Source organism: Tenrec ecaudatus, chromosome 18 (genome assembly GCF_050624435.1).
Source record: "Tenrec ecaudatus isolate mTenEca1 chromosome 18, mTenEca1.hap1, whole genome shotgun sequence".
NCBI lineage: Eukaryota > Metazoa > Chordata > Mammalia > Afrosoricida > Tenrecidae > Tenrec > Tenrec ecaudatus.
In genome coordinates, this window is record NC_134547.1 from 970,494 (window position 1) to 982,238 (window position 11,745).

General features: G+C 44.9%; 1 protein-coding gene across 1 annotated transcript; it reads left to right on the forward strand.

Moving 5' to 3' along the window:
• The first annotated feature begins 377 nt into the window (after positions 1 to 377).
• LOC142431498 (uncharacterized) lies at positions 378 to 11,344 on the forward strand. Its single transcript, XM_075536485.1, is given in 4 exon segments — positions 378 to 625; positions 5,764 to 5,890; positions 6,493 to 7,954; positions 7,956 to 11,344. Coding segments are annotated over 4 exon segments (1,656 nt in total). The 5' UTR covers positions 378 to 592; the 3' UTR covers positions 7,990 to 11,344.
• The last annotated feature ends 401 nt before the right edge of the window (positions 11,345 to 11,745 follow it).

The following is an 11,745-nucleotide window of genomic DNA, read 5'->3' on the forward strand; positions in this document are numbered from 1 at the left end:
TAAATCCTTCTGGATCTGTAGTCTCTGTGAGGAGCTGAGATAAATTTTTTAGGTTCTGGGAGCCTGCTCATTGAGCTTTGTGGAGTCTGCAGCAATGTTAACACTTTGTCGGTCAGTTGAAAATCGTGAGCTCCTGAAGTCTTCGAACAGCTCCTTTATAAAGGCGAAGGGTAACCCCTGCATTTCTAGCCACAACCCTCCAAGTACCAGGACTCCTAAAGTTGCCCTTGCGTTTCTAGCTGCAGCCAATACAAATATGGAAACTACATTACCCAGAAAGCTCTGCGAAGCGGCAGAGACCTTTACCCAATAAAAGGCCAGATTGAGGCACTTCCTCTCTCACGCACTACGTCAGGGCGGGATATCCGGCGTCTTCCCGGTCGCGGTCATTTTGGATGGACCTCTGCTATGCCTACCGGTTACGGTATGAAGGATGCGGAGTGAGCAGGCGTGAGAGCCGTTGTCCTCACCGATTGCCAGAGACGTGGGGGAGGCCGGACTGCGACACTGCCCAGGGTGGGCGCGCCACCTTGCCCAGGTCCCCGCCCATTGCCCCCGCCTCACCAGGGTCCCGCGCCGCCCACAGGCTCCGATGGCGGCGGCCGAGCGGAAGGGCCTGCTTCAGGTAAATGCCGCGGCCCCAGGCCTTGCCCATGCTGACCCACCTCTGCGTCCCAAGTACCCCAGTTCGGGGCCCGCTGGCGCCACTGCCGCCCAGCCCCCGGTGCCTGCTCCGGGAGGCGCTGTCGGTGGGGTTCCCGTTCCGACTTGTAGTCTGCCGTGTGAGTGGGACCGAGCCACCGGCCGAGGGACCCGTGCTCCTAAATGCTTCAGGTGCTATTGGGCCTGGATATTTCCGGTAACCTGGCGACCCGACTGTTTCCAGCGACCAGAGAGTGGAAGGAACAAGTATCACTCCCAGGGTGCTGTGCACTGGGAGGGGTTTTAATAGGAATGGGATATGGGCTGTCTTAGGCTTTCAAAGTTTCCCCGAAACTGCTCAGGGGAAGGGTGACTGTAAAGGCGGTGATACCAGTGTAGTGTAGGGAGATGGAGCCCTTGTACAAGAAGTGATCCCTCAGGTCGCTACATTTTAGGGCTGGGATGGGCACAGAGATGCCTCAGCCCCTGGAATTCTGCCATGATCGCCTGTCTTTCTTGGCTTCCCTACTACCCCAGGTTCCCAAGACTGGAAAAGAGTTTATGGACCCTAAAGTGGTGGGAGTTCCAGGACTTCATTGCACCTGACCCCACTTGTCACTGGTATGGTTTCTTAGGTTGTGGTGTCTTGGCGCTCTTCATCAGGTGCGCTTCTAGTTTTGAGTTTGTGACTCCTGACCATACCCTAAGCCCAGGATACTGTGTTTGGCTGGGTAGACTAGAGAAACAAATCCAGAGACGCTCGTGTGTAGAGAGAGCTTTATATCAAAGAGTAATTGCATATTGAGAAAACATCCCAGTCTCGTGCAGATCAAGTTCATAGTTCAATATTAGCCCATATAGGTACCAATGTATAAATTCCTCTTCAAACCCATGAAACACGTGCAATGATGCTGAATGCAGGAAGATCACAGGCCAGTGGGTGGGAAGTCTTGTGGATCCAGTGCAATGGAAGCATCTCAGCGCTGGCAGGGGTCTCCATGTGCCTTCTTTTCAGCTCCAGGGCTCTAGCATAGCTCCATGTGTCTTCTCCACAGGAATGTCTTGCAGGGAATGTGTCAGTGTCCCGCCTCCGGCGAGCTATTTATCTCCTGCACGCCTCCAAATGAGATCATCAAGCTACAACCTGATTAAGCCTCAAATTGACAACAGATTATGTAACTACCACAGATACTAAGTTCAGGCCCCGGATCATAGAATGGTTTGTGTTAATGGACTTATAAAAGTTAATGTAAAATAGGTTTAAAAAGATAATAGGACTTTTCCCATGAACTTTTTGAAGCCCTACCTCATATATTTGTAACCAATGGGATGATGAGGGGAAGGCTATCCCAAGCTTAGGTAACCATAGAGCAGCTGTTTGGAAGTGTTTTAATTAGACCCACAGGGTGTCACTGGGGGTTGTGAAAATCTAAGTGCGGTATAAGGAAGCCCTGTAAACAAATACAGTACACGTAGGTCTCTCAGAAGTTAACTGCAGAAAGCTGGGGCCAGGTAGCAACCAGCTGGGGCTGTTGGAGAGGACAAGCAGGCTGGGGTCTTGAGATTAGTACACATTTAAGTCTGCTCGGTCACTTTGGAGCTATCTTAATGCATTGTCATATACTGTACATACTTGTGTATAAACTGAGTTTTCAGCACATTTTTAATGCAGTTTTTGTGGTAAAATTAGGTACCTTGGCTGATATTCAGGTCAACTTATGCTCGAGTATATATGGTAAATGTGGAGAACCGTTTATCTCATGGAGTCATGTGGAGCATGTCCAGGAGGGGCAAGGAGTGAATGCAGTTGGTCATTGGGAGTTTGGGTTATAGAATACCAACAAGGTTTGTATAGCGGCATAGAGAGGAGGCTGTAACTTTTGAGAAATAATGTGACAAGTTTCTATATTGGCAAGTGGGTGAAAGGGCAACTAAGAGGAAAGAAGAGGTGCCAAGGGAACACATTATGTAAGCCATCTATTGACCATGGGACAGGAGATGAAGTGGAGCTGCATTGTTCCAGAAGAACAGGACTCAGGAATAAAAGCTTAGGGTGGCTTCTTGAGAAGTTGAACATCTGTTCCGGAAGTGATGAAAACAGTGGGAGTGTTAGAAGAGAGGAGGGAGGTGATCTCACCCAAGTGTCATCAACTACTTGTGGCTGTGGCATGTAGATCAGATTGACCAGAAAGTAGGCTACTGCAGTAGTCGAGGCACATTGGCTGTACCAGTGTGTGGCCATAAAGCTGGGAGAAATGGTTGGTGTCTTAGTTATCTAGTGCTCCTATATAGCACAAGTACCACAGTGGCTGGCCTTCACAGACAAAAGTTTATTTTCTCACTGCTTATGAGGCAAGAAGTCCAAATTCAAGGCACCAGCTGTAGGGAAGGCTTTCTTCCTCTGTTGGCCCTGAGGCAAAATTGTCCCTTATCCGTGAGTCCAGCATTCCTTGAGACTCTCCAGGTCTCTTGGCATCAATCTTCCCTGGGTCCAGGAAGTGCTCAGTGCAAGGACTCTTGGTCCCAAAGTCACACTGTTGCCAACTGCTCTTCCTTCTTGGTGGTGGTGAGATTCTTTCTTTTTTAATCTATTGTAAGATAAAAAGATATTACTTAAGCAATGGTGAGACTTGAATAAGGGTGTGACTTGAGCCTTGCCCTCTTCTAAGAATGTGACTCAAGATATGCTCCACCCTAATCTTGTTTTGCTCATACATATTAAGAGGTTAGAATTTAGAACCCATGAAATGGAAGGTAATAAAATCAGATTATAAAATGGAGGGCAACTATATAACACTAGGAATCATGGCCTAGACAAGTTGACACATAATTTGGAGCACACAGTGCAGTCCATGGCAGTTGAGTTCTAGATTTAATTTTCAAGCAGCGTTGCCTAGATTTTCTGATTTTGAGAGTAAAGTAAGGATCAGGGATGACTACAGGGCTCTTGGTTTTTGCCGGTGGGAAGATGACTGTTCCATCAAGTGAAATAAGGAACCTGGCAGTAGGAGTCGCTTTTAGTGGGAATCAGAACATTTGTTTCTGGTTATAATAAATGAATGAGGTATTACAGAGAATAAGAAATTTAAAATATTATTGCGTGGACAACTAGACAACATACCAAGAACTCTGAAGAGAAATGCAGGATAGAGATATCTTCCCATGTGTGGACCTGGGTAAAGCTGTAGGTCCTGTTCAGTAAGGGAAATCTGGTAATGCTGAGAGCATACCCTGAAGGGGAGTGTGGAGGCTGAGGAGCTAGCTTCTTGGGTCTATCTTTGTGGGTAGTGTGCAACACAAGCACAAATATAGTGAGGGAGAGAAATGGCATGGGAAGGGTGTAGAAAAAGATGATCTAGCAGGTTATGAAGGTTTCTGAGGGGTGAATGGACATGAGATGTGGAGTCACAGGAGTAATAGATGGAAGATAACAGTAAGGCTAGGCCTGATTGTAGAGAGTGAACCATGATAGAGATGTACCAGAACTTTGTTAGGAACCTTGTATCATGTTCTGCTTTGGTCAGAGTTATAGATTTTGCTCTGGGTGACAGGATCCTTTTGGAAAGACAGGGTCAAGGGCCACTGAAGACTAGCTTGGAATGATGGTTAGGTGGAGAGAAGGTCATCACTGATGTGGGACAGCAAATGAATACAAGTAAGAGTGTCTGAGATCCACATGCGTTTCTGAGTGGCTGAGTTTGTAGCAAGGGACAAAAGTAGGAAGCCTTCCCATCATGATTTAGGGTTGTGCCTGTCAGTGGGGACAACTGGACATCTGGGATAGTGCTGGATTCTATTTTACAAAGGGGTACCCCCCCCCAAAAAAAAAACACCCAGAGGGGTCCCCTCTTCAAAGCACTCTCCATCATACTTATTACATTTGTCAAATCTACGATTCCATTCAGCTGACTGCACCTTCCTCGTTTTTTATTTCACTTATTCTATGTTGCCAAATCGCTGTCCTTTCATGTCCCTCTTCAGTCACGGAAACAAAATAAGTTGCATGAATAGAGGTCGGGTGAGTAAGGTGTGTGGGGCAAGAGAGGCATGCTGTTTTGGCTGCATAAGGTACATTGTCATTGTGTGTTATCATGGTGGCAAAACCAGTTCCCATCTGCCACAGTTCAGGCCTTTTTTGTTGCACACTGTTATGCAGTCTGTTCAGAACTTCTAAATAGAAAGCTCAATTAACAGTCTGACCTGGTGGAAAGAATTCCAAATGCACTAGAATCGACATTTTTGTCTATTTGGGAAGTTGACTGATTTCCAGAACAGAATTTGTCATCAAGTGACATTTCACCATTTTTGAAATGAGAAAACCACTGGTACACTTGAGTTTTTCCCAAAGTACTGTCCTTGTAAGCTGTATTCAACATCACAACAGTTTCTTCAGGATTTTCCTGAGCAGAAAACAAAATTTCACAGCATGATGCTCTTCTCTTAAATTGGCCATCACAAAAAACAAGGTTTGTGCAAAACTGCTTTTACCAAGTAATTCACTGTAACCAGAGAGAACGTTCCTAGGCAGTGCCACTGGGTGCACTAACTCAGAGCCAGTTGCTTCATGTGTACTGTGCAAGCTCTACTCTGCCCTGTGCAAGTCTGGTTTGGGGGTACCTTCGTAATTTGTCAAGCCATCTGGGTGCCATGTGCTCAGCAGCTTGTGAGTGCCTAGGGAGATTTTCTGGTCTGGGCTAAGGGGGGAGAGGAGACTGGGAGCATAGACTAGGAAAGTGAGTGAGAAAAGGTGTGGTATGGATGGGAGGAGGAATGGGAATTGATAGCCCAGGGCCCTGTGTTGGGGATCTAAGTGGGAGCAGTAAGCCCATAATTGGTAAAGTTGAGAGGCTTGATCTGGGAGATTGTAAGAAAATGCCTAATAAGAGGTATGCACATGGCCCTGATGTCACTCCCAGATCACATCTGCCTTTCCCTCCTGGCTCATGTCAACTTAAAGCAATTGATGGGACTATGAGAAGAAATTGGGCACTCCTGGCACCGAGGCCTGGTGTCTTCCAAGTAGATGTGGTTTGGGAGGGGGTTGCGTGTGTGGAGTGTTGCACGTGGGGTCCCGAGGGCAGGTGCTAATGGACTGAACTGTTGATTGCCCCCTTATGGCAGGGCGATGTGGCCTTTGAGGACGTGGCTGTGTTCTTCTCCCAGGAGGAGTGGGGCCTGCTCGATGAGGCTCAGAGGCTCCTGTTCTGCGATGTGATGCTGGAGAACTTTGCCATCATAGCTTCCCTGGGTAAGACCCTCACACCCGCCTAAGTGTACTGAGCCAGTCTCTGAGTTTACTTTCTTCCCCCAGTGACGGATCTATCCTATAGCTAGATGGTAGGCTCTGCTACTTTCCCTGCTTCATAGCATGTGCTGTGGATGCCAGGGTTGCGCTATATGCACTGCCTTGAGCAGTGCATTCATAAGTATCCTTCCCACGGTGTGCAGGGAAAGGTGTGGAAGGCGGTAATTTTATGATTCCTTGTTGTTAGGGTGACTGAGTCTGCATTCACAGCACCTTTTTGCCCAGGTTCTGTGCCTTAGTTAAACGCGCTGTTGTTTTCTCATGATTTCCTCTGAGGGGATTGTAGACACTGTCATGAGCACTGTTAGTCACAAAGTTCCCCTGAAGGGTGTTGCCACAGAAATGAGTTAGAGACCCTGCCTCCTCTTCCCGTGCGTCACCCAGTTTCATTGTTGTAATTTTCAGAGTACCAGGACTACAGTGTCCCATTTCTTAAGGTCACCTCAGTTTTCATGGACTCACTTTTTTGACTGTCATTTACTTACGCTGCTTCTTCTTCCCAGGAACATCAATGTGCATTTCACCAGCATTTCTCTGCTTTCCAGGTTCTTGGTATGGAGCAGAGGACGAGGCATCTTCTAAGCAGAATGCTTCTATAGAGGTACAAGGCAGGACTTCAAGGGCAGGTTTATCCGCTCAGAATACTCACCCCTGGGAGATGGGTGTCCCATTCTTGAAAAACATCTTGTGTCTGACTGAACAAGCAGCACGCCTTGGGCAGAATCCATGCTTGAGTGGCCCGTGCGTGAGATGCTTCTGGATGAAGACGACCCTTCATGAGCACCAGAAACACTGCAGTGGAGAAAAAACCTTCAGAAAAGACCTAGCCAGCACCTCATTTATGAAGAACTGTGCATTCCGAGGGGCAGGGATGCCTTTCACCTGCGGGGAGGCTGGGAAGGACTTCTTAGCGACTTCCAGTCTCCTGGTGCACCAGGTTTCTCCTAAGAATGAAAGGACACCCAGCAGCCTTGAATATGGGGAGGCATTTGACAGTAGAAAACGACTCTGTGAGCAGACGCAATGTGGGAAATCTCCCAGTCACAAAGACACACTTTTTCACCAGGAGAGTATCTGTACTGGAGAGGGACTTTATGAGGATAGTGAATACGAGAAAGATTTACCCTGCAAGTTTCGACTTGTTCAGAGCCAGGGAAATGACACTGGAGAAAAGCCCTATGAATGTGGAGAATGTGGCAGATCTTTTAAATACAAATGTTTGCTTATTTACCACCAGAGAGTCCATACTGGAGAAAGGCCCTATAAGTGTGAGGAATGTGGGAAATCATTTAGAGATTCCTCAACCCTAATTCAGCACCAGAAAATTCACACTGGAGAAAGGCCGTATGAGTGCAGCGAGTGTGGGAAATGCTTTAACCGCCGATCTGACCTTAATAAACACCAGAGATGCCATACCGGAGAAAGGCCTTTTGAGTGTAGCGAATGTGGGAAGTTCTTTGGCCGTCACTCCCTCCTTTATAAGCATAAGACTGTGCACTCTACAGCTACACCGTATGAGTGCAGCAAATGCGGAAAATTCTTCAGTTATTGCTCCTACTTGAAGAGTCACAGGAGGATTCATGCGGGAACAGAGCTTTATGAGTGTTGTGAATGTGGCAAATCCTTTAACCGAGGGTCCAGCCTCATTCAACATCAGAGAATCCACTTTAGATCCATGGCATATGAGTGTGACGAGTGTGGGAAATCGTTTAACCGCAAATCTTTGCTCATTTACCACCAAAGAGTGCATACTGGAGAACGGCCTTATCAGTGTGTAGAATGTGAAAAGACATTCCGCCAGCGCCCAGCCTTCATTCGCCATTGGAAAATTCACACTGGAGAAAAGCCTTATGAGTGCATCGAGTGTGGGAAGTTGTTCAGTCGCAGTTCCCACCTTAGTAAACACAGGAAAACTCACTCTGGAGAAAAGCCCTGGAGCGTAGCGAATGTGGGGCCCTCTTTTTCTACAAACATGGCCACATGTAATACTGGAGTTCACATAGAAACAGCCCTATGAAGGTGGAGGATGGGACATCCTTTAGGTAAAGATGTACTAAGAAATTCCTCACACAGGACTGGCCCATGCGACAGATGTTGGAAATTCTATAGCTTTGTTCCAAATGTTCCATAATGGTTGTTGCACACATTATTCTTCTGGTCTCAGCCCAAAATGCAGTTGTTCGTGGAGACCATTCACCAGTAAAGGAGTGGTGTGGGGGTGACATCTGACCTCCTGCTCTACCCAAGGTGAAAAGAGAATCCAGCTTCAGATCTGCTTGGTGATCACTGAGACAAAAGTCAGAAATGCCTCCACCTTCCAACCTTTCGTCAGTCATCTTTACCCTGCTCTAACCCCCAACTGCCACTCCTCTACTGGGTTCCATAATCCATTGCAATGGCCACACGGAACTCAAACAATTATGTGTTTTTAAATGTTAAATATACAGTTCTTTTGTCCACGTCTTTCATCGCTGCCATCTAGGCAGGCACATCCCTGGTTCTCAGCTTCTCAGCCTTGTGGTTATTTGACCTCTGCCCTTCTTGGGCAAGTGTTACAAAGCTCTGTTGGAGCCGATAACGTCCCCAGATGGCACCCCACTCGAGCTAAAGGCACTCAGCCTTACTCATTCTAGGGGCTGGGAAACCTTCCCCTTTGTGTCATGCTCTTGGTGCTGCTTCTCTGATCTGTCTCGTGGTCTTGACGTCCCACTCCTACCTTTCAACACAAGAATCTTGGGACGATCAGCACTTCTGGATCTTCTTTCTTAATGGCCATAGGACTCTGTTCCTGCTTCTGAAATAGCATATTTTATACACAGTGGAATGGCAAAACTGACCAATCCTCTATCAGAGTTTCACATACACTATTTGTATGGTTCCACCTAATTGTTCTGTGGGAATTGCAAAGACTGACTAGAAGAACCATACCAAGTAATTTCACTTCACTAAAACATTTCTTCCTATTCTTGACTCTACTAACTCTTGTTCTAAGAAAATAGAGACCATTTGTGCCTCCCATGGCTGCTTGCACGTTTCTAAGGTTCTGGCAACTGTGCAATAAACTAGGTAGTAAAACAAGCATCGAGCACATTATTTAAGCTAGTTAACTGGGGCGTAAAACTAAGTCTCTTGAGATGTGTGTTAGAAGAGTGTAAGTAAAAATCTACTGCCACTAAGGTTCCACTTCATACGTGCACCAGTTTATTCAGAACAGAATGTGCTTACATAGGTTAGTGAATGACTGCAGACAAGTTCTCTCAGTAATATATTTGTCTTAGTCTCATTTTGGTGCCTTCAAAAACAATTTTGTGCCATAGATAAAAAGGACTCTGAGATTAGGGCTAATCATGATTAAACAACTCAAGTGGTCAACCTCCAAATTATTGAAACTTCCCAAGTTGATATAAGAGTTGTCCATGTAGAAAAGAAAAACAGTATGTCGATGGGTCAAGCATTTCGGAAATTGGAAGACATGAGCAAAAGAAGAACCGCCATCAACCTTGACAAATGAAATTGGCTGACGTCCAGAAACTGGCGGAAGATAATTGCCACTGATTCATTTGACCTTTTCAGTTTTCATGTGGCTCTCAGTGTTAGGAAGACGGGTGCCATAAGTGTTAGATGAAGCTAAGCTAGCTTTACCAATCAAATTCAGATAGTAGTAGTCCCAGTCAAAACAGTTTCTGAGAGGACCTCCTGGGACAGTTAAGTTTAAAAAGGAGAGATCTCATGAAGTCACTGAAGGGAATCTGACAGATCTTGAGTGACAGGTGATCATCACAAAGGCTGCTGATGAAGAAATTTAACAACATTTAAAATGACAGTGGTGAGAAAAGGCTAGGAAAGTTGCATTGAGGAATTTTCTTCCATGGTGACAGCTCACTGTTCAGTCTCCAAGGACAAGCCTATGAGAATTTTACAGGGAAAACCTACCCCCCCTCACCTGAAACCCTTTTCTTACCTCTTCAGATTTCTTTTTCCTTCCCAAACTCCATACTTAAAGTAATGCAATTTGAGTCCCTTGAGGGATGCCTACAGTGCTGTTTGAAATGATATAAATCAAAGGGCACAGAATTCTTTGGGGAAAGTTACAGCGATGGAAACACTGCCTTCAGAAGCATACAGACTTGAAACATAACTTCACATTTTGATATTTTTATGCTAAAGGTTTTTAATGATTTTATAGCACTATCTTTTATTTACCTTCATTACAGAGCTGCTCCTCCCCTTTTTACAAATATATCGACCAAAAAACTTTTGCCAGTACAACTTTTCACAGGTATACAACTTATTGGCAGTAAGTACAACAATTAACTCTAAGCCTACATGTAATGTGAATTTTCCACTACTGTAAATGGACACTCAATATTCCATAAGCAATAAATTCCTCTTTCACCCTTCACCTCTAGTAACTACTAATACATTTTGTTCTTCATATATTGGCCTTTTCTTTTTATATAAATGAAGTCATAACATTTTGTCACTGACTTATTTTACTCATTAAACTGTTCACTTCCTTATTTATTGTAGCATGCATCAAGACTTCATCCTGTGGACTAGAATCTCCTGTTTTTGTTCATATATCACATTTTGTTTCTCCATTCATTGACATTTAGATTGTTGCCTATCTAAATTTAGATGTGTTTAGATGTATTGTCAATAGTGCTACATTGAGCATCGGTTTGCAAGCATCAATTTTGAATCTCTGCTTCCAAGTCTGTTGGGCATATATTTGAGAGTGGAATTGTGGTGTCATATGGTAGTTCTACAAGGAGCCCCCGGTGGCTTAGTGAGCTACCCATTGAGCTGCTAACCACATGGTTAGTAGTTCCAACCCACCAGCCACTGCATCTGAGAAAGATGAGGCTTTCTACTGTGAAGATTGAAAGTGTCAGAAACCCAAAGAGGCAGTTCTGTTTTGCGCTGGGTAGGCAGTGAGTTGTATGGTCCATTTCGTCTTTTGAGGAACTGCCATATTTAATCCACAGCAGCTGTACCCTTTTAATGCCTACCAGCAGTGGATAAGATTTCGTTTCCCCACATCCTTGCCGTTATTGCCTGGAGATCATCTTTAAACCTTAAACCAAAAATAGCCCCTTAAGTCTTTAAACCAAAGAATAGTTTAGCTTATGTAAATAAAGTCTCCCTTGAGCTTTATATTCTCTTAACTGTATGGAATAAAATTGACCACAGCAATTTGTAATATTAGAAACCTTAGGAGGGAATGCGTTACTTTCATGGAGAAGGAATAACAAAACACGGGGATGAGAATGGTTGGCAAATGAATCTGATTAATGTCATAGAACTAGTGGTGTGTGTTTTGCTGTGTATATTCTCAATAACAAAATACATTTATAAAGAACTCTAAACCAATAAATTTTTGTTCATTTACCAGTAGAGTTCGCATTGCTAAAGGTCTTAGATATATGCAGGGACTGTTGAGTACATTGACAATGAGTCTGTGAAAGTATCTACCAAATTAAGCTGCTGAGCTTCTTACATTCACACATACACAGAAGAGACCGTCTCCACGGGTTGCTTTGCACTTTCTGATTTGCTCAGAACACTTGTCAAAATTTTCTTACTTCCAGTTTCTGTATTACACATTTTCCGTCTGTCAGATCACTGTGTGTTTCACTTACGACCCCATGGCACTCAGAAAGGCAGACCTCTGTGCCTACCAAATTGCGGGGGGAAATTAATGAGTATCTGGAGAATGTGACTCAGTTTCTATCCAGGGGACTCTTTAAGTTGTAATTTTTTTTTGCAAAAAAAAACCTTCGGATACTTTTGGTTCA